Here is a 23,704-nt window from a genome sequence, read left to right on the forward strand (position 1 = left end):
TGTGTACAGAAAGTTTTATCAAAATTGGCTCGTACGTTTTTGAGATATGGCCTTCCATAGATTGATTTTTGTCAGCACTTGGCCTGTAAAATCGATGTAGCTCCGGAAATAGGCGTGGCCTAAGAATGAGGCTTGTATTTTAGTATACTAGACCATGTAGTGAATGTGTACAGAAAGTTTTATCAAAATTGGCTCGTACGTTTTTGAGATATGGCTATCCATAGATTGGTATTTGTCCAAAAATAGGAGAGGTCTAAAATGAGGGTAGTAATATAATACAGTAGACCATGTATTCAAAGTAATGTATTAAGTATAATCTATAGATATTTTTGTATTTGTTCATTTTTTAAATTATAAAATTTAATTTTAATAATATAATTTAATCCTGAAGTGATTGAACTGGTTCAGGAACTAGGTTAGTTGTAGTTCAGGAACTAGGTCATGAGTAGTTCATGAACCAGGTTAGGATTCGAGTCAGCGGATTAGTTCTTTTTATGGATGGAATCTATGGCCAGTTTCACACTGCTGTTTTATGGTAGTGAAGTTCTTCCTATGCCTGTAAGTGCCATATGGATTCAGTTATTTTGTTCAAACGTCATGGTTCCTGCTGTACCTGTAGGTGCCATATGGATTCAATTTGATTTACCTGTGACTAGTGTTTAACTGTGTATATTGCAATTTGTAATAATTTTGACCAGTATTGTAAATAATACATTGTTCAAGAAAATACAAAATGTTATTGTTATTATTCTGCTATGTATCTAAAAGTTTATTTTTTTTATTTTTGTAAATTAGTGCCATACGGCACCTATGGGCAAATAATTGTGTAGTGACAAAGTAATTGATATTGGATACTTGTGTTCCTATAGAATCCATATGGACACAGTTTCCTAAATGTTTAAATTGTAATTGATTTTCAAAATAATTAATGAAAAAGTGTTTATTCAAAGTATAAATAAAAGCATTTTTACAGAAAATTATTTTTTTTCTTACTTTTTCATAATTTGGGCATGAAAGGGTTAACCTACTCCAAATGTAGGCTTTTGTTTTCCCCTAATAATTTCACACCGTTTTAAAATTTTATTTAATTGGTGAACAATGAAGGTGAACTCTAGGTATCCCAAGAAGCCTTTGAGAAGAAACAATTTGAAATTTGACATTCTGTTCTTTCTTATAGTTTTCATTTGTAAGTTTATTTAATATTATGATTGATATATGTCAATAATAAGAACAAACTATATTAATTAACCCTAATAGTTAGTGGCAGTAATTTTATCTTGTAGTGTCAGGCTGTTTCAGAGCTAGAACAAAGACATATTTTACAATTTCATAAAAAATACAAATAAATAGGGATGTTGATTTAAAAAAAAGGTATTTATTTACAATACCGTGACCATGAAAAATGGACTTTTTTTTCATGGGTTGGGCATTTGTAGCCAAGTATTATTATCACAGGTGCATATAAACTGGGGGGAAAGTATATCATTGTATTATATTGATGCCTTTCGGCCATTATTGCATTAAGAATGGAAAATAACCGACAAAATTTTGTCGAACAACACTTGGAGGGTTAAGGATCAGGGGCACCACGTGATCTGGGATTCGACTTTTGCAAGCTCGAGTTAAATTTTTTTCTAAAAGAGCAAGCAGTGCGCAGCACTGCGCAGCGGGCAGGCATCGTTGACAGGATTAACGTCATCATTTCAGTAAAATTGCCAGAGGTACTGTCAAAAACAGAGTTTTCAGAGGATTTCAAAAAATCGTTAACTCCTTTGATTTTCGTTGCCGACGAATTTTTTCTTCACTATTGTTTTCAGGAAAAATTGTAGTTTTCAGGAAAAAAAAATTAACATACCTTTCCATGGTCACGATTTTGTAAATTGATACCAAAAAAAAATATATATATATATTTTATATATATACTCGATAAAATACGGAATAATTAGTATATTAAAACAGGTCATACAAATGTATTTAATATTTTTTAATGTAAATATTTTTATTAGGGCCTATGTTAAAAATTTAGGGGGCTGATACTTGTTAAATAAAGTTGCACGGAAATCGGTAAGCTAACCACTTGGGGTAGGGTACGATAAGCGGACCCGGTTTTTTATATCGAAGAATACAATCATCCATACCTAATATTCACATCTCAAATCATAGACTATCAATCGATATAAAAGTATCTATAGTCCACAATAAAAGTCATAAGTTTTAAAGGTACTTTGGGATTATACTGACCACACCAGTATGAAGAACACAAAAATATAAATTTATAGAAACAAACATGATAGAACGAAAAAACAACTCTTTAATTACAAAATTACAAACTTACAACGATTACCAATTGTTAATGGGGTCAGATTCCTTTATACGCCCCCCGTCAACGCTTAAACTTTTTTCAATAAACTTAGAACGTTATAAAACGATGTAGTTGAGTAACAGAACTAACATTCCATCAATCAACAAGCATTTCCAGGTATTGTGATCGGTATTGTTGTTACTGTTATCTTATCTTTCTCGAGAATCCTGATTATGGCAGGCCATCACATGATTATATAAGTTTTTTGCACGGTACATAATTGCCTTTCCATTACAATTCAATTTATATTTCTGATCAGCCCCTCTAGATTTTACTGATAGGTACTATCTCAAGGAATGTTTTTCTTTCCTTGACATCAGCGCGGAGCAGCACCTTGATGGCCGGAGGCACTCGCATTTTGGGTGGCGGAGTGTGATCAAGAATAAAAACAAGTTTTGTGTGTTTTTTTTTCAATAAAGAGTTTAGTTTTTGTTTAGTAATGTTTGTTTTTGTTGAATTTTTTGTTTGGAGAAATATAGGGGTAAAACACGGAAGTACAACAAAGCGACGCACCAGCTGAACGGGCGGCGAGACTCTGCAATCACGTTATGTACTAGACCGCTCGACTTTGACCTCTGTCTGAGGATAGGGAGGGGTTTGCGATAAGACAATTCCTGTTTTATATTGACGAAATATTGTTCTACGCTAATCTAGTAATCAGTAGAAGCAAAATGTAAAATAACAATTCATATCTGGGTGTGGTCGGTATAATCCCAAAAGACCGTTTTAAAATAAAATATTCGAATTTAATGATGTCACAAATAATAAATGAACATAACCAAAATTAGGGAAACTCTTAACTTAAACTAAATGAATCAGAATGAGAAGAAACAACAGCAACATTCATAAATAATTAAGAAATGATAACAAACATTGAGAATAGAAAAATAAATTAGAACGTAACAATAATTAGAATAGAAAATGGAAACTTGTCGAACTATCTACATGTTTTCGCCTGGGTAACAAATTTATTACTGCTTTTAAGAAATAGTTGAACGTGTCCTCTTCAGAAAATCGTACCTTTCTTCTATATAAATATTCACAGAGGTGATCTGCGAGAAGGTCGGCCGGGATACCACTTCTTAGACTGCGTTTTACGGCTCTCCACGAACTTTCAACTGTCTGAGTGTTGGCACCAGTTGCTGGGTTTAAAAAGTTTTCTCTATTGTGGACAGTAAAATGGACAAAACCACAATCACTTAATCCAAAATAAGCTTTCTACATATCTGTGACTATGGTTGTTCCAGGCTGTACGTGTTTTAGTACGAGAGGAATGAGAGTTTTAGCATCTCGTTTGTTTTCAGGACAAATCTCTATTCTATACCTACCCCCACATTTTTGTCCTTCCGGTATAGTTTCTATTAAACCTAGAATCCAGGTTCCTTCTACCAACCTCCCTTTGTTATTTTTACGTTTTCCAATTTTGCACTCATCAATTTCCACCACCACTCCAGGACCTCCAAGCTTTTCTTCCCTATTAAACTGATCATCAAAACACACTTCCCTGCAAAACGACAGCCAGTCAGATATCGTACTTCTTAATGGACTGTGTAAATCCGAATTAAAAGAATCCGTGGATTAAAAGAAATATGTTCGTATTTAGACAAGCTAATATTTGTATTAAGTTAGACATTCATGTATTATTTTTAATTTTTTCACATAATTTCATTCTAAGTAAATGTTAAATATTATCTTTTAAAAGGAAAAGCCATTACAGGAGCATTACTCATGCATCATTACTTGTCAAGTTGAAGAAAGAACTAGCAGGAAAACGGCCACATTAAAAAAAAAGAAGAAAATTCTGTATCACAGACAGCAACACCGTCTCACACCTCAGCGGTTGCCATGGTAAAAATCCATGAATTACAGTTTTGTTCTGCTTGACCATTTGCATTACTCACCAGATCTAGCCCCAAGCGACTTCTTTTTGTTCTCTCGTCTAAAAATTGCGCTCAGAGGTATAAAAAGATTTTTTGTCAAATGAAGAGACAATCACCTTCATGAGCAATTATTTTGCAAAAAGAAATGCTGAATACTATTTGGATAGGTTACAGAGATGGAAGCATCACTGGGAGAAGTGTTTAGAGTTACGAGGAGACTATCTTGAAAAATTTTAAAAATTTCTGAATAATGTCTTGTACCTTTGTTAGGTCAGAAACTTTTCTGACCATCCTCGTATATATAAGATATTATACCTTTAAAAGAAAAATATATAACGTATTTCAACAAAATTAACTCATAATATATAAATAGGAAATGAAGGGGTAGTAGTGCCAGTGCAGCTGAGCGGATAGAAGCAACGTGCGTTAGTGACGCTACAGACGAGACTCAACATATAACTAAATCTAACAGGAGTTCTCATGCCATGGTATTACGTATGCGCCGCAATAACTTTTCATTGTCTTTTTTCTTAAATCAGAAGAATTTTCAATGTGATGATACTATTTTAGGACATATAAGTGTTGTCCGCCAAAAAGCCGGATATTTAACATAATTTTCAAAAGTCAGGAGGACAAACAATAAAAAGGAGGACATGTCCTCCTACTATCGGATGTCTGGTTACTCTGCTCCTATGGCATTTTTGGCTACATTTGATTTTCCCATACTGCAGTGGTACAAGATGAGTGGATCAGCACTTGGCTGCTTGTAAGGAGATGCTGTATACAGACCACTTAGTTACTAACATCATATTTTTCTTGTTCGTTGCCTGTGTACCACCGTGCCACATTATAAATTAGTGTGATATTTGAGTATATTATAATGCAAATAAAAAACTCAAATTGGATTTGTTTTGACATATAGCCTAAAGACAAAAAGAAATATTGTTAAGGAATATATTAATGGATGAAAGTATTATTGGAGGCCAAAAGTTGTAGATGTTTTCTTTGAATGTGAAGAAATGGATTTGGCAGACCCAGAAGTGTTCACAAACATTAGCTGTATTTACAGTGTTCTGACGGTATTGTATTATTTTTCTGAACAATTGATTCATGAAGGGATGCACTGACCTAGTTAGGGATCACTTGTTCTGAGTTAACTGTATGGAGTTACCTCTCCCTTCACTATTTTAAGACAATAAATTTAAGTTTGTCTTTCTCAGTAGCGTTGATTGAGTCTATTGTTAAAGTTTGTTTGGGAAACTCAAGTTATATGGTATGAAGGTTGCTAAATATAATAAAATTTAATTTGAACAATAGGTAATTCTTATCAATAAAAGCTTTGGATTCCACTATTCCGAAATAATGGTGTATCAACATAGATTTTTTTTACTTTTCTATCCCATATACCTGCAAGTTATTATTGGGCCATTTACAAATAGTATTTGTAATTGAAAAGAAAGTTGTTCTCCGCAATCACCGTTTCACTTTATTAAAGATGATCAAAGTATTGTTAATCATAAATCTGTACAAGTACCCATTTATAATGTGAAAGTTAACTCAAATTTAAATATATTTTAGGAGAAGTTTTATTATTATTAACATATAAAAATATGCATAACAATTTAAAAATATCTAATATATATACAAACCGCATGTGTAACTGACTGACTGACTGACTCACTCACTCACGTATACTAATTCTAACCTACTTCCAGATGAGTTAGAGACTTGAAATTTGGTACACAGATAGCTTTCCACGTGTAACCACCAGGAAAATCCCGAAAAGTGAGAATTTTTCATTTTCAACCCCTCAAAAAAAATTCCCAAAAAATCGCGCATTCTTCACCCCTGCAGGCATTTTTTGTAAGCCCGATAGCGGGCGAACCGTTGGAGCTAGCTCGGATCTGACGGAAAATTCATGGTCAGGAATGAAGTGAACTACAAAAAAGGTCTAATGACTTTTTGCTCTATCTTCCATGGTTAAGCGACCAAAACGCTCGAACATTTGAAATTCCAGAGATTTTTTTCGATAAAAATAATGTTTCAAGCCCGATAGCGGCCGAACCGTTGGTCGTAGCTCAAATCTGATTGACCCATCAAATTAGCAAATTGCGCGATCTACAGAGAAGGTCCAGTAATCTTTTGCCCTATCTCGATTGGTTTGGCCGAAAAACGTGATTATGTACAATTTTGTTGTAACTTTTACGCGAAACTTTTGTTTTTGGGGTCGATAGCGGCGAAACCATTGGTCGGAGGTCAAAATAAGACTAACGTTTTATTTAGGAAATAAGATGACCTACAAAAAAGGTCCAGTGACTTTTTACTATATTTCCCTTAGTTTGACCGCAAAACGCGATTAAGTGAAAATATTGGACATTTTCGCCTAAAAATTTACATTCCGGGCTTGATAGCGGCTAAACGGTTGGTCGTAACTCAAAACAAATTTTAAACGGGATTTAGGAAATCACGTGATCTACAGAAAAGGTTCAGTGACTTCGGGAGTTGGCTGAGCGTTAGCTAAGCGTCAATAGTAGATAGGGACAGAGGAATATTTATTATGTTCACAGACACAATACCCTCTAAAAAAGGCCCAAGTGTGTCATTAACCCCCGGTAATATTAACCCCCCCCCGGGGATTTCCTGGTATGACCTGATAACCTCCTGTACATTCAACCCCCTGATGTGTTAACCCCCCTGGTAACATTAAACCCCCCCAGGGAATTTCCTGCCATGACCTCATGTCCGAATTTTACCAGTCACCAAATCTCTTAACCCCCCCCCCCCTGGGAAGATCCTGGTATGACCAGATAACCCCCCTGGAGACTTATCCCCCGGTAACGTTAACATGGGAATTTGTTCATATGACCAGACAATATCCTGACGAAATTAAACCCCCTCTTGTCTTAACCTCCTTAACATTAATCACCCACCCAGGGAATTTCTCGCCTTGACTAGATAGTCTCCTGGTGATATTAAACCCCCTGTTCGACTTAAAAATACTGCCTTGAGGTCGGTTTTTATTATGTTTATACTAAACAATTCAAGATAGCTGACCCGTGCAGACTTTTCTCCCGAGCTCATTTCTGGCTAAACCATAGGTCGTAGATCAGATCTGAGGGCACAATCGAAAGACAAAATTAAATTTCCAACAAGAAAGGTCCAGTCACTTTTTGTCGTATCTCTAACGGTTTAACCGCAAAATGCCCTCAAAGTCAAAAGTTTTTACGAATCCGGAAAAAAATCTATGAAAAAGGTCAATTTTTAAATCCCTTGTCATTTACTTAATGTCCGGACTTAACCAGTCACCGAATTCCGCTTATCCCCGAATTTGCAAGCGTTTACTTTGGGGGCCTGGGGGCGTAGCCCCCAGCGAGCCGAAGGCGAGTTTTTAACTATACAGATAGAAAATCAAGGCAAATTGCACCAGGTAAATTGTAGCTTATTCATGGAGCTACCACTGTATGCTAGCCTCTAACCTAAATTATTTTTATGTTATGTTGTATTTAATTGCATGTATTTATTTTTAACACATGATTTTACAGAATCATGGCCCCACCAAGTCAACATGACTTGTCAGTGAGGTCCATAATAAAACTTTAAAAAAACAAGATACAAAATTCCATTACAGTTTTATCAATTATTTGTTTTGCTCAGTTTAGTTTATGCTTTTACAGAAAATGTTATGTTGCTCTTTATGTGGCTGTGGTGCTCCCACATATGAATAACTTCCAGATTTTTAAATATTGGCATTTCATATAACATTATGGGGATAATACATACATTATCCAGAGTATAAATGCATAGTAAATTATATAACTGGATAACAATAAATAAAATATTGTCCATCAACAAACAGCATTCTATAAATAGTTAAATATAAGCAATAAATCTCTAAACATTCAATAACAATATTAATGAATAACAATGAACTATTAAACAACAACAACAATAATAAATATGTAACATTATATGCATCCTAGTTTTTAACAAAATCTGGTTAACCACTGAAGTAACTAAGCTTTACCCACTCATTCACGGTGTGTGTGTGTGTGTGTGTGTGTGTGTTTGTGTGTGTGTGTTTGTTTAGATGTTGGTCTAGATGTAAGCTAAGTAGTCAATTCATTGTGTGTTGTGGTAAGCCATTTCTGCACTGCCTCTCTAAAAACCCTGAAGTTTCTCAAGTTTTCAATTTCATCTAGAAGTAAGTTAAAATAATACGGAATATATAAAATACCATATCTAATGTTGGATTCCACCAGCAATTGATATACAACCTTTACCTTATTATTGGTAACTTTATCACTCAACATACATATAGTAGCAACACAAGGATTCAACCTTTTGTGAAGATCATAAATGTGTTCATGAATATCATTTACCTGTCTAGAGTCAGTCCTAAGTATTTGAATTTTTCCTCTAGTCCTATATTATCACAGTTACAATTAATGTTAATATTAGATCTATGTAGACAGCACAGCTATGTAACTTAACAATAATTTCCTTGCTATTGGAAGTCCCCACAAAAATGAAAGTTTTCAGTATTGGTTTGTGTGTTTTAAATGTAATTAAGTTAATAGTAGCCACTACAAGCTCCACGTTCAGCATTTATGTTATATTATTCAGCTGATCAGTTGCAAGTTCATTTTATTAAGATATTTAAATTACTTAACACAATTATTAAGGGATACATAAGTCAAGATTGTTTCACTATCCGTCTGCCTGGCCATCTGTGTGATAACTCTTTACAGAAAGAGACTTTGAAACTTGGTACATAGGTTCCTCTACTCACCTATATTGATTTTGGAATCTAATGACCGAAATTTAATGTAAAAATAAAATTCTACCATTTTAATAGGTCTTACAGGTAGCAATGAAGGCAGTGGGAAAAACACAGAACAAACAAATTTGTAAACAAACTGAGTATACTATTGTATGTAGTGAAAGTCATCTGACCATTTTAGTAATTTTCTGACATGTGATGGAGTACTCTGTTGTATTGGTTTATTTTTTTATATTTATTATTATTAATTGTTTAACATTTTGTATTCAACTATGTATGGTTAACCCTGGAACGGTAAGCTTCTCTGAAGTAGCATTGTCGGTAAGCATTCGTAAATTTTACGATATATATATATATATCTTTTTTTTCTTGTAAAGGTCTTTTAAAAAAAACAACAAAATCAAGTAATCATATAGTTTATTATTTGATGATCACAATAAAACTATACATTATTACTTTGTTTACGTTTTTGGGTGTTTAATTAATGAAATCCTGAAACTGTAAAATTTATGACACTAAAAACCAAAAATATATTTTTTTAAGTCCACTACAGTTTTTTATAGTTGATAGCTCCTTAAACTTAATGCTCAAACTACACAATGCTTACAAAAACATATAAACATACTATTATCAATTTAGTTGCAAAGTTCACATCCTCACAACTTCAGTCTTGTTCACAGCATTTGCTGCAAATTCCACCTCTGTGCTCGTTACAGTACGCCTGACCACATCGAAGACAATGGTTCATTGTCATCCTTCGCTTCTTAGAAGGACAAATTTTACAAGTTTTCCTTGTGTTGAGAGGAGGGGGTTCTGGAACAGGTCTTTCCATTGGGCCGTGTAGCACTTCAGAGATAGTACATTTTAGGTACTTCTGAATTGTAGGCAGCTGGAGTCTTCTTTCTAACAAAGAAGTTACAAGTCTTTGTAAACCGCACTTAAAAACTCTTTTCTAGAGATTTGCGTCAAGTTTTGACCTCTAAGATACAAGTTGTGAGTAATCCAAGAATTTATGCCGGCCATGTTGAGCATTCCAAAAAATATACACATTGGCCATCGCTTTGTTTTCCTAGAACAGCTGACAACACTGCACATCTGATCAAAGGCGTCAACTCCCCCTTTTGTCTGATTATAATGTTCTACAATAATTGGTTTTCCAGATGCTGAGGTTATACCTGTGTCGTGCATACTTGAAATAAGACAAATCGTTTTGTCTTTACTTTTTGGGGTACTAGAGTAATAGTGCCATCATAAAGATACCGTACATCTCCAATCTCCCTGTTTTTAGTAGTGATCATACAGTTAGGTAATTCTCGTTTATTTTTTCTGATAGTACCAATGACCGTATGATTTATTGGGTCCCTACTTAGTTCATTAGTCAGGGGAATGCTTGAAAACCAGTTATCCATAGTCAAGTTACGATTAGTGCCATGGAACAGTGCTGAGAGTCTCTTCACATGATAATGACTAACAGGCTGATCTCTTGGGGTGGTACCTTTACCTAAATATGGTTCAGCATTCAACATATACTTTGTTCCGACATCACAGATCATAACAATTTTGATGCCGTACTTGCTTGGTTTATTCGGCATGTACATTTTAAACGGGCAATTACCCCGAAAAGCTAATAGCTGCTCATCTATAGTAAAATAAGGCCCGGGCTCGTAATTTTCGATGCATTTTTTTATAAATGTAACCCAAAACACTCTGATTGGAGCAAACTCGTCAATTGCTTTTCTTTCATCTCGAGTTTGTTTGTCGTAAAATCTTAAACAGTCAAGAAGAAAACCAAAACGTTTTTCGCTAAAAGCAGCTTTGTATATACTTCCGTTAGTAACTTTATCAAACATAATTTCAGTACTCAGATGGTTATCTTTATGTACAGCTGAAAACAACAGTACTCCTATAATTGCCTTAATCTCAAGGGAATCTGTAACCTGCAAAGTGTCTGTTATTTCATTATAGTTAGTTTGCTTGAGATGAATTTCATTGTTTGTAAACCTTACTATATTTTCAATATCTTAATCAGTAATAAAAGAAAGAAAATTTTGTGATGGTTTAGTTGCATTTTTTGCTATTCGTTTTACCTTTGGTGCAACATAAACAATGTTCATAGCTCGGGTCCTTGATGAAGCTGTTCTGGGTTCTTTGGTCTAACAATAACCATTTTTTCCTCTAATAACTCTAATGGTTCTAGCACAAGAAGTCGGTTCAACACTACCTGTATCGTGTTGTGAATTTCCGGTCGAAAAAGGTTGAGTGGTAGAAGGGTTCTGCGGATTCTGCTGCGATGTACCAGGGTTCTGCTGTGATGTTCCAGGGTTCTGCTGCAATGTACCAGGGTTCTGCTGTGATGTATCAGGGTTCTGCTGTGATGTTCTAGGGTTCTGCTGTGATGTACCAGTGTTCGGCTGTGACGAACCGCTATTTTGTTGTGATGTACTAGGAAGTTGATTAGGAATATCAAGTGAAGAACTTGGACTGTCCATTGACTGTAATAACTACAATACTGGCCTTGTGTCCCACTGTGGTGATTTTCCTACGTTTGGGCTCATTTTTGTCGTAGTCGTCTTCTTCTACGCATTCCTCATCAGAAGATGGTTCGTAGCTGTCTGTCCCAGAATATGACAAAATGTTATAATCTTCCTCACTACCACTCAATCCAGGGTCTCGGGAACTATCACTGTCATCTGGGACATCAAATAGCCTGTCAATTTCTGATAACCTAAGAGCCATTGCCAAAAAACACACAATATGTCAATTAAATTTATTTCAAAATGGAAGTAAATCCATATTTACACTTATAAATCCACTGCACCATTCATACAATACCTAAAAAAATTATAACTACTTTACAACAGCAAAAAAACTAAAAGAACACCTAAGCGGTACAGTTGAAAAAGAATAACGGTATTAGTAAGCACTTGTAAATATTACGACTGGGTAGTAATATCCAGTGAAGGGAGCATAGTTCACGGCGGCGGCGGTGACACTGACCTTGGCCATAGTGGACGGAAGATTAGCGGGCAGGACAGGTCTGCCAACATCTATTTGGGAAAAATGTAGCGAAATAACTGGGGCGCTTCGTAAAATTTACGAATGCTTACCGTTCCAGGGTTAATGGTCCGTAATTATTTTTTACTTAATCCAATTTTCTTTCTTCTTCCAGTTGTCTTTGGATACGCACCAACAGTAACAAGTACTAGCCGACTTCACTTATGTAAGTTGTATTATAAAATGTTCTTTTAATGCTTGTGTATGTATGTGATTGTATCTATCTATTTAAGTTGTTATCTTCAGTAATTAAAAGTTTTAGAAAGCTGAAATATTTTTCATTTCTGGTTTAAATATTCAATTGCCAATGTTAGATTTCTCCACGAAAAACATCAGCATCCAGCACTTGTTGTGTTTGGAAAAGTGCAAATATATCAAGCTCTAATTGAATCAATTAGACAAGGAATAATGTCATAAATATACCAGCCAGTCAGTATTCTCTATTAATTTGTAAAATCAATTTCACCTCCATAAGTCATGTATAAGATAAAAGAGAGATTGTATAATGTTGAAGTTATATAAAAAATAACAACAGACATTAAGTACAGTGTAAAAACTTTTGTACTATACAATAAGTTCTAATGTTACAAAATCTAATATTTGCCCTAAAAAAATTAATTTAGTTTTTATTTTCTTGACATGTTTGTACTTAGTTTTATAATTAAGTATAGATTTGAGTAAACCGATTTTTTTAGTATAATATTTTATATGCTTACTGTCACAATAAACTAAAAAAAAAACAAAACAAGTCTTAAAATTGTTTCATGTTTCTGTTGATTTTAGATGTTAAAAAGCCAATTTTCATAACTATTGAATTTTTGTTAACCAGAATAAAATTTTTCTATAAATTTAGGAAGTGATTTGCAATATTTTTAACCTTCACCTGTTATATCACCTGTTAGTAAGAGCTTTGGTAAGTTTGCTTTTGGAAATTTTGAAATCTCATGGGTTTGTTCAGAAGGATTTGGCTCTGATAGAAAGACTTTTAGGTATGTATTTTTGACATGATTTTGATGGCAACTGTCAGCTGTTGTAACATAGATAATTTATTTTGTTAATACCCTTAACACGTATTTTTGTTTTTAAAGTTGGATTTTCTAGAAAAACTTCAACATCCTAACAAGTGAAGATTTTGTGATTAATATTCCAATTAAAGTTTAGAGATGAAAAGTTATCTAAATTGTCAAAGAAATGGTGAAGCTGATTCCAGACTACAAAAATGTCATCTTTAAATCTGAGCCACAACAGAGGAAGGTAATTTTAAGTTTTAAGAGAATTTTGTTCTACAAAACCCATATAAGGTTGGCCTATGATAGGACCATTCGAGTACCCATCACTGTTCCTTTAATTTGGAGATAATTCTGATCCATGAATTTGAAAATGTTTATTGTTAAAACTAAATGAGTGAGTGATGTTAGGAAGTTTGTTGATGGTTTAGTGTTATTTGCCTTGTTTTAAGAAAATGTCTGGCAGCTTCCAAACCACCTTGATGTGGAATGTTCATGTAAAGCAATTCTACTTCTATTGTTACAAGAATCGTCTCATCAGGAAGTGGCTGGTGAATATCCTTGAGTCTCGATAAAAAGTTCCCATTGTTGTTGTCTTTGATGTAGAATCGAAGTATACTCACCAGGGATTGTAGGTTGTCATCTACGAATGCTGAGATTCGCTCAGTAGGAGAACCGATGCTTGCAATGATAGGTCTGCCAGGAGGTGGTCTTAATGGTTTATGTGTTTTTGGTAAGTGGTAGAAAATTTATGTTTTCGGTACTTTTGGGATAAGAAGATTTAGCACATCATCTAAAAGATCCTCATAATCGGCCTTTTGAGTGATATAGTCACAGATTTCTTGGTTAAATTTATATGTTTATTCTTCATCAGTTAGCTGTATTTCTGCTTCTTTTTTGTAATCAACCTTATTTGAAATGAAATATACAAAAAATCATATATATATATATATATATATATATACAAACAAATTTATATAGAATTTCTAAAGAAAAGCCTGCAAAACTAGTGAATTTCACCTTTACGCTTCTCAGCAGGCTACAATTGTCTGGCACTCAATCAAAGGGTTTAAACTACAAAGCCATAATTGTAAATGTGTTGATATTTCACATATAATGTTTTATCACATAATTAATGTCATATGTGATGTTGTCATCATCAGTATCAATTGGCCCATTTAGAAACCATAAATACTTTTTAATCTTGTTCGAACAATCATAAAAAGATTATTTTTCTTGGTTTGCGTTTGGATTTAAGTTATCAAAATTAATAAAAAAATGTTGGGGGCAGATTACGTAATCTGAGATTTTAAACCAAATGTGTTAAGCAGAGGTTTGAAGTGTTAGTAAGAATTTCTTGCCTGAAGACATCCTAGTGTTCAGTTGAGGGTACCCATGATTTCCTTGTAGGTCCCAAGATTTTCTTAGAGCCCAGTGCAGTACATTGGGATGAGATGCACATAAAATGATGTTTCTACAAATAATCATTACTGATCTCAGGAACAGCTCACTATCGCACAGGTGTCAGATGGCAACCCTGTGGGAGTCCATGAGCTTCTGGGCTTGGTAAATTGAGAGGGAATGGATTACAGAAATGAGGATTTTCCCAATGGTCATAACAGATGTTGGGAAGCTTGGAGACATTTGCTACCAAGGCGAGGTTATCTAATGATGCCCCTATTGCAAATCCAGGATTTCTGGGCCCGATTCAACAAGATGGGATCAGGTGCAGATGTGTTGTTTTCCCCCCAACCATTACTACTTATGCAAAAGGACATTTTACCTCACATCTTACAAAGGTGCTCAATGATTTCCTTGTTTGAATCAGCATAATGATATGAGGAGTGCTTTGGTTTGTATGTGAGCTAATTTGTTAAACCTAATGAAAATTTTTTTGTAGTCCACAAAATGTTGGTGTGAGACATCTGTTGGCTGACTTAAAATGGCTGTCCACAGCTGGTCCAAGTAGTTTAAGAATTTAATTGTGTTATCAATATTTCAATGTGGTGTGAACCAGAAAACATAGATGCTAGTGATGACACCAGCTGTGTAAGCCTAAGAACTAAGAATGTGGTAGTGTTGCTGAGCTTTATAAAAGTAATAATTACTTTTAATTATGTAACTTCACCACTACTCTTCATTGTATCTATTTAAATTAAAATATTTTAGTTACATAAAATAATATATTAATTTTTTAATTATTTGATATAGTTAGTCTTTAAAATTTTACAATAAGAATTGTTTATTTTTATGAATACTATTGGAACACTCGGTACCTCTTATGTGCTATAGTTATTTCTTAAATTTAGAAATAAAAAAAATATTTAGCGTTTACCTTTACGTTGTAAGTAAAAGCCTTGAAAAAACTTGAAGGAAAACCATTAACATTCAAGGTTGATATTGTGTTTATACTGATCAATTAATCGTTAATCAGTTATTCTGAAGTAATACAAATAAAGAGTATACAGTTTCTTAAAATTGGTTTAATCATAAAAGAATGGTTATACGTAAATAATTTTGCAAAACATTGGTTTAGACTGCAAATGCTGGTAACATGTGAAATGAAATGGCAGCGTGTGGTAGAAAGATGTGTAATAAATAAGGTAAAAGTAAATTTCTCTGATAGTCAAATGTATCAAGCTAGGAAAAATATAATCTGAGAAAAAAGAAACCTATTTGTAACCCATTAGATAACATTGTGTTTGACCTCCACAAAACTAGTACAGCTGACGATCTATTTCTTTATTATTATTACAATTCTTTAGATTTCACCAGGTTGTGTGATTGCAAATTGCAAATTGTGTCTCAGCTCGTAGACTTGTAGCATTATGTTGGTCTCACAAAGATAATTTAAAGTTAGTTTTAGTTATTTAAAGATTGAGTTATTCATGGTATGTCAAAGACTATTGAGTACTAAACTATTTTTGTATATATTTGGCTACATTCAGTTTAATTTGCTTCCATTACATATAAAGAACTGAAGAACTGTAAACATTGAATGGTACAGCCTTTGATGTGTTTGTCATATTGGAATTTCTGTTGCTTGAAAGCATTGTTTTACCACTTGCAGCAATTTCTTCCTTCTTCAATGTTGGATCATTTATAGTTTGTAACGGTACATAGTTTCTCCTTGGTATTACTCAGATGTAAGAAGAATGAATTCTGCAGTTAATTAATACAAAACGAATAAGTTGATTATTATATAGAAAATGACATCGGTTAAACAGCCTTAAAAAATCAAGAAGATACGTCACCGTCAGACCTTCCTGTTTTATTCAAGTCACATCCTGCAAGCGCACCGACTTCTATTTAAACTATCCTAATCCTATAATAAATTGTAATAATCTGAGATTTTATCTAAAATTTCTTGTTTGTTTGGTTTTCAGGTGTACTGTCACTGGTTAGCTCGATCTCCCTATTCCTGCCTTACAGAATAGTATTATTTCTGAGAGAATTGGTTTGGTTTTACAAGTATACCAGTGTAAATGACTTTTTACTGAAGAATATCAAGACCTACAATTGGAGAAGTATACTTATCACATGTGGCCCTATTATAGGCTTTCTTCTTTTTCATTGCCTTAATCATGAAAATGATGTAAAGGTAAGTCTTCTTCTCAAATCTTAATTCTGACAAATCGTGTTAGTGACACACAAGATAAAAACAGATTTATTGTTGATTTTGGTAATAATACTTTTGTTGGTAAGTCTTTGTATTCCTTAGAGGAACTTTGCTGTCAGTACCACTTTAATATTTTAAATAATTTATTTTGTATAGGTATTAAAATTTTAATAATTAAATATCCATTTCAGTTAATTGACAATATTCAATGTATAGAATGTGCAAACATGAATAAATATTGTTGTCATTTTGTCTATTGATATTTTTTATTATATTAAAACTGAATATCTGTATTTAGTTAAACTTTATATTTTGACAGTGCAGTGCACTGTGGGTTAATTAAGTCAGCTTTACGTTACGCTCTTTTGAAGTGAACCTTGTGAGGTTTTCTTTAAAACTTAGGCCAGTTTAAAGGTAAAGAGATTATTATATAAACTGCTGTAGACTCTTCGAAGTCAAATACCTTGAAGGCATAAACGTTTTTTGTCACTGATTTTTAAAATCTAATTATTGATCATCATATATTGACAAATATTCACTCATAGTTCATTGCAAAATCTGTTTTATGTTATTTAATTAATAGATTATATCGTACTTGTGTGTAAAACACCTATAAGCTAAATTAATTGACTTTCAGGTAACAGGTTTTACTGATGTCTAGCTTGGAGATATGACCATCTCTTTGTTAAATCCTTGAAGGAAGTGGTAGGGTATTTACATTGTAGAAATTTTTAATACTTCCTCAACATTTTTAATACAAAAGTGCTTTTGACGGTTAGGGCATCAACAGATGTGTCCTATAAGTCAAAGTTTCTCAAAGTGTGGTCCACAAACCCCTGAGGGAGCCCATACCAGGAGGTTAGCAGAGCTAGCCTATGAAATGTAGAAAAATATTTAGCCTGCTGTTAATAAACGTTATTTTATGTTTTAAATGAATAGTACTTTCTACTCAGAAGAAAGACCAAATGCTAATAAATGTGTAGGATTAGCAACTGATTGAGTTGGAGGGATGGCAGGTCACAAAACTGGATTAATGACCTGGGTGATGGCAAGAAGTGCCAAATGTCAAGTGGACACACCGTTCAATACATAGAGAAGCACTGGTAGTGAAGGAAATACGTAAATTGAGCTTAAAACTGTATTTGAAGAAAAATTGTTAACTACCCTTAAACTCTTACATTTTTTCCAAGCTTTGTCAGAAAATGGGAAGTAAGCATAGACACATGTTTTTACGTACAGAGTTTGCTGGCTATCTCGAGGAAACGTTCTCACACATTTTTTTAATTAGTTGATAAAGTAAGAATATTTACGTTTGATCGAAAATACAAAAAGTTAATTTTAAGAGAAAACGTTCATGACTATGCAAAATTGCGTACTTCCCAGGTTTATTTACACATTTGAATGTTTTAAACATGAAGTTGCAGGGACCTGATACTAAGTTACCAACATATTTGTAGTAGAAGACAAAATAGAAGCAATGATTGAAAACTGAAGTTGTGGGCAAATCGAGTTGAAAGAAATTCTTACACACCACTGCCTGTGTTACAACAGTTTCTAACCAAATCTGAAAAATTCTCTGTTAAGGTTCAAGACATGATTGTCGAACATACAAGCTTAGTAAGTACATTAACCCTTTGAACCCCAGACCAAAATATTGATGGTGGAAAAAACGTACCAAAATCATTTGACCTAAGAACTACCGAGAATCCCCGGAGCAGAAACAGCTGTTTTGCATACTGTTTGTAAAAAATTAATACTTTTGCTATTTTTTATGCTATTGTCTTGTATTACACACCAAAATGTCCAGAATGAAATTGTATACACAGAAAAAGATTAGTCTGAAGTATAAAAAAATGTTTAACAGCATTAAAATAATTTTAAAATATATGTATATAGATTTTTAAGCAAAAAAATTGATTTTAAGATTTTTTAATTAAAAAATAAGAAATATTTTTATAATGGGCACCCACATTTTATTCTTCTAAATTTAGTTTTGTGTATGTACAAAAAAAATTATATTGATATCTCTAAAAATAAACTTTTTTGAATTTTTTATATAAAAGTATGCGACTTGTAAAAACCTCTAGGCGTTACAACACAAAAATCACTGATATTACCTAAATAAATAAATTAGTAAATAAAATAAATAAAAATATTTAGTATTTTAATAAAATACATATAAATATGTATTAATACTCATAAAATAAGTATTTTAAGATTTCAAATAAATATGTATTAAACGCATATACCATGGCGACGATTATTACGTCGCCCGGGGATTCTCGCAACTTCATTGGCGACGATACATCGTCGCCGCGGGGATCTTCGCATATCTTCTCGGCGACGATATTTCGTCGCCTGGGGTTCAAAGGGTTAAGGAAGTATTTTCTTGCACCAGATGCAAAGAATGGACAAGACACCCTTTCAAACAACATGTTGCCAGCCTTACTAACCTCTCTGAAAATGAACAAGATCAACTGGTAGATTTGTCTTGCAGTAGGGCATGGAAAATAATCTTCAAGGAAGAGAACGATTTGTGTCATTTTTGGTTTCTTGTCCGGTTGGGATTCACATATTTAGCAAATGTAACCCTCAAACATCTAGTCCCTATTTGTACTACTTATTTGTGTGAACAAACATTTTCTATGCTTTGTAACATAAAAAATATCAAGAGAAATCAATTGAAGAATGTTGAACCAACCTTTGAGGTTGAACATTTTGACTATTCTACCCAAAACTTCAGATATTATAAAATTTAAGAAACAAATGCATTTCTCCCATTGACAGTGATGAGTTATAATGTTATTTGTTCATCAAGATAGGAGAATTCTATACTTAATACTAAATACTGTTGAAAATAATTACAGATGTTTTATATTTATCTTATGATGTTAAGTTTTGAATGAGAAATTGTGGTTTGTATGTCAAAATTATTACTTGACTTTTATAATGCAATACGTGTTATTGTATCCTGCAATAAAAGAATTTTATTCTTCAATAAACATATTTGAGTACTAGTAACTAACTTATTTAAAATCCTAACACAAAAGATCAAAATAAATTCTGAGTTGCTATTACTGTAACTATTAATATTGGTAAAAAAAATTAACTTTTAATATGGTACTAATTTTTATGAATGTAACTTACGGGTATGCAAATGTGTAATTTATAAATGATCTACTTTGATATATTTTCATCATAGGTATATTTCGTATATTTTTTGAAAATATCTGATACCTAACTAAATTTTAAATAAAACAATATATTTATGTATCATTGTATGTACAAAACTAAGAATATTAGCATGATGAGGTTTGTTTTTTGTAGGTTGGGTTCCTCGAAGACATGTCCCATCGTTGCTCATTTAATGATTGTATGTTTTCAGTTTCAGGATTTCCTGAATGTACAATTTTCATTTTTGGACATTTTGATATGTCTCCAAATTCCTGCTTTGGGTCTCTACTACCAGTGGGTAAGCTTAACAATAATATTGTGAATTCAGTCTTAGTGTACATTTGAAGTAAAAAGTTTGTGTATTCTTACCTTTGATTAGCTTGTTTACTCCAAAGAGCAAGGACACTCAAACGAGTAACTAAATACAATGTTAAGAATAAAGAGAATTTAATAAAAAAAGGATTACAATAATCTAAAATTTAATAAATTATTAACAGCTCAACATGTTACTATTATCCGGAGGCTGCTAATTTTGAAAGAGTTTTCATACCGTGATTCTAAAAAAAAAACTAACTTATTAGATAGAACGGGCGTTATTTGACTTATTAGTAGTACCAAAGTTAAAAATAACCTTTAGTGCTCACGTAATCTGAGCTTGAATTTGGGTTCTATCTCAAGGGATGTTTTTCTTTTTTTGCGGGGTGACACCTTAAAGACGGAGGTAATCTGAGGTTGGAAAAGTACCAAATTGGAAATGTGGGCTTCAGAGGCCCCGTACTTCTGGAGAAAACAATCCCTTGAGGCGGTACCTAAATTCAAGTTCAGGTTATGTGAGCACTCGTTAACTTTTTATAAGTAAGTCAAATAAAGTCTGTTCTTTCTAATAATGTAGATTTTTTAGTTAGAAAAAGTCTTCCAAAATAGTGGCCTATGGATAATACTGAAGTAGCAATATTTTTAATACGGTATAGTAAGTTGGAATTGGAATGTTTGTTATTTGAAATTCTAAAACTTGGATGCTACTATACTTTAATAAACTTCTTCATAGTAGAGCACAATGCGAGCCAAATGAATTTCTACATCCAGCATTGTGTTTGTCCATACTGCACAGGGTGTGTAATATAGATAAACAGCCATTGATTGTTTGCTTCAGCTTGTTTAGCTGTATGACCACATCTATCGCATGTGTAACATACTTTAGGATTTTTATTCTTTGTATTTAAATTTTGTCAATTTTGCCTTTGGTGATCTGACATTGGAAAAGTTAAATGGTGTGAGCCGTGATCTGGGTTGGGAAAGTACTGATCAGAAATGTCCCTGGCCATCAGTGTGTTTCCATGACGCCATCCCATCCTTCCGAGATAGTAACTAAATTCAAACTCAGATCACATGAGCGCTTTTTAACTCTTTATTATTGATAGTACATATATGTGTTTACATACTTGTATAGCCTAATGATAAGTATAGACAGGGACAGAGTGATTAGATTATTCATATGAAAGATTTTTGTGAAAACTGTTTGGCACCATAGCGCCTCCCACATGGCTATCGGGATTACTGCAAGTAGTACGTAGCGTGCTCCCAACTTCGTTGTGGGATTACTGATCAAAGGGTTAACGACAGTTTTATAATGATTACAATATAAGATAATAGTTTGTAATTAAGAAAACGTTTATAAATTTGAATGTTCTATACACTAACAGCAGTGAAATTGGTAGAGATGAGAGATTTGCTAAAAAGCTAACAGTTGATTAATTCATAAGCAACATATCGTGTAGAGGAGTTAATTTTTTATCTATTTTGAGTAGGACGCTACAGCTCTGGCTGAATTTTTAACATTGAAAAAGATGCATGTCTATGCAACATGTAAATGGTACTCGAAGCTGACACAATAACAGGTACAAACTTCCTTTTAAAAAAATACATTACTTTGCAGTTTATACATGATGTGGAAATATTTTAAGTAATTTTTCATAATTATTAAAAGTACTGTGCTGTATTATTTTATTTAATAAAAAAAGTTTTTTTCCCAACATTCTCTGTTTCAACTATTTTTTTAACATTGCATCAGATTTGGTCTCAGCTGGTTTAACCAAGCAATATTGTAATGTCCTAATTCTAAAAATACATGCATTAATTAAATAAGGTCTTGTTTTGATTTTTTCAAGGATGATTGTCCAGTGCTGGAATCATATAGACTGGAAGAAAGCTCCAGGTTTAGTGGTGGAAGTTGTATGGCACGAGGATTTTTCTATGGATATTTGAAGATCATTACTCCAGGTGATTTAGACTACATCAATATTTGAATTAAAATTATTATTACACATCCACGTACATATAGTGTGGTATTAAAATGATTTAGTGTTGTTACCCTTTTTATTTTATATTAAATTTTGTTTTAAGCACATTTCATGCCATCTGACATCCCGCATAGTTTGACTGGCTGCAGTCCCGGTGTATCAAAATGAAGTTAACTTTGTATATCTTGGTGTATGTGTTATTAGAGATAAATAAATTGCTTCAACTTACCTATAACACTGTTAAACTTACTGCAAAAACTCATATAGTTTTAGTATAGGGTGTCCACAAATTATCCAACTTCATTTGATTTGTAAGGTCAAACTAGGTAAGAAATTCCTTATAAAGTAGTCCGATCTTGCTTAGTTCATCATCTTTGTTTTTTAGGAAAAAACTATCTTTAAATTAAATAAAGGTATAAAATTCAAACTTAACAGAATGTTTTTTTAAATTAAGGACTGTTTTTAAAAAAAGTTCATCTTGATCTGCATACAAAAAATTGTTTGTATTTTATATAATTGATTAAATTCCACAATTGTGATGCTAAATAAATACACTAGCATGCGTTTGGGATTTTGGGTGTTACACCCTGAAATATGGCTGATCTTAAAAGTGTTGATTGCTTTAACACGTAATGTTATCACTATATCTATAAAACTATTAATTCACATTATTCTACTTGTAGGCTACCCACGTAGGATATCAGAACAGTGTACTAACTGTCTTTAGTCATCATGGTCCCAATACAGGCAGATGTGTGTTACTAATAGCAAAAATTATATACTTCTAATTTAAACTTTATATGAATATATGTTTTTAATTCCAATACTGATACGGCTCCACATAAAGCTCTGTATCATAGTTTAATATATCTAACGATTGTATTCTATGAAATCACCTAAATTTTCTTACAATTTTTGAATATACATTTTAAACAGTTTTTATTCTTGGTAATTTTTGTTTCAATAAATTGTTTATGAGCTACAGTTTACTAAATTTTTGATGGATAGTATCTGTCTCAGGATAAGTCAGACGAGGGCATGAGATCAATGTATTAGACATATTGTAAAATCATTATTTTTCTACAGGTTTGTATGACAAAATCGTTCGTTATCAAAACGAGAACAATTTAACTGATAAAGAAGTTCCTGTGAAGCGGCTGTGTGTGCTGATACCATCATCAACCTTCATATTTGATAAAACTCCGTAAAGAAGCAGAGAAAGTTGAAGCAGAACCAGTTGAAGAGGTAGGTAAACACCTTTTGTATCTTGGTGTTTTTTTTTTTTTAATTATTATATTAACCGGCTTTGTTTGATAAGAAATTAACAATGGTGATAACTCACATGGAATGGTTGTAACATGTTTCCAATATATAGAAGGCAGTATTTTAATGAGTTGGCACATTGGTTTCACCAGCCAAATCAAGTCTATATGGAGTTTATCATTTGATCTAATGAAGATACGGGCTACAGGTATATTCTTACTCTTTGGAAACATCGTTGGTCACAAAATTGTTAATACCCAAGTAT

At 33.0% G+C, this 23,704-nt stretch overlaps 1 protein-coding gene across 1 annotated transcript; it reads left to right on the forward strand.

Moving 5' to 3' along the window:
• The first annotated feature begins 1,077 nt into the window (after nt 1-1,077).
• Nucleotides 1,078-23,384, forward strand: LOC124372282. The gene is made up of 6 exons (XM_046830660.1): nt 1,078-1,186; nt 12,192-12,242; nt 16,470-16,684; nt 20,088-20,174; nt 22,045-22,156; nt 23,263-23,384. The coding sequence occupies exons 1-6, from the start codon at nt 1,099-1,101 to the stop codon at nt 23,382-23,384; spliced, it is 675 nt and encodes a 224-aa protein (XP_046686616.1). The 5' UTR covers nt 1,078-1,098.
• The last annotated feature ends 320 nt before the right edge of the window (nt 23,385-23,704 follow it).

Source organism: Homalodisca vitripennis, unplaced genomic scaffold (assembly GCF_021130785.1).
Source record: "Homalodisca vitripennis isolate AUS2020 unplaced genomic scaffold, UT_GWSS_2.1 ScUCBcl_2836;HRSCAF=7955, whole genome shotgun sequence".
NCBI classification, from domain to species: domain Eukaryota; kingdom Metazoa; phylum Arthropoda; class Insecta; order Hemiptera; family Cicadellidae; genus Homalodisca; species Homalodisca vitripennis.

Coding starts and splice junctions, on each gene's coding strand:
- LOC124372282 (XM_046830660.1), top strand. CDS start 1,099: ATGAAGGTGAACTCTAGGTATCCCAAGAAGCCTTTGAGAAGAAACAAT. Junction 1,187..12,191: donor CTTTCTTATAGTTTTCATTT/GTAAGTTTATTT, acceptor TTCTTCTTCCAG/TTGTCTTTGGATACGCACCA. Junction 20,175..22,044: donor TGGGTCTCTACTACCAGTGG/GTAAGCTTAACA, acceptor GATTTTTTCAAG/GATGATTGTCCAGTGCTGGA.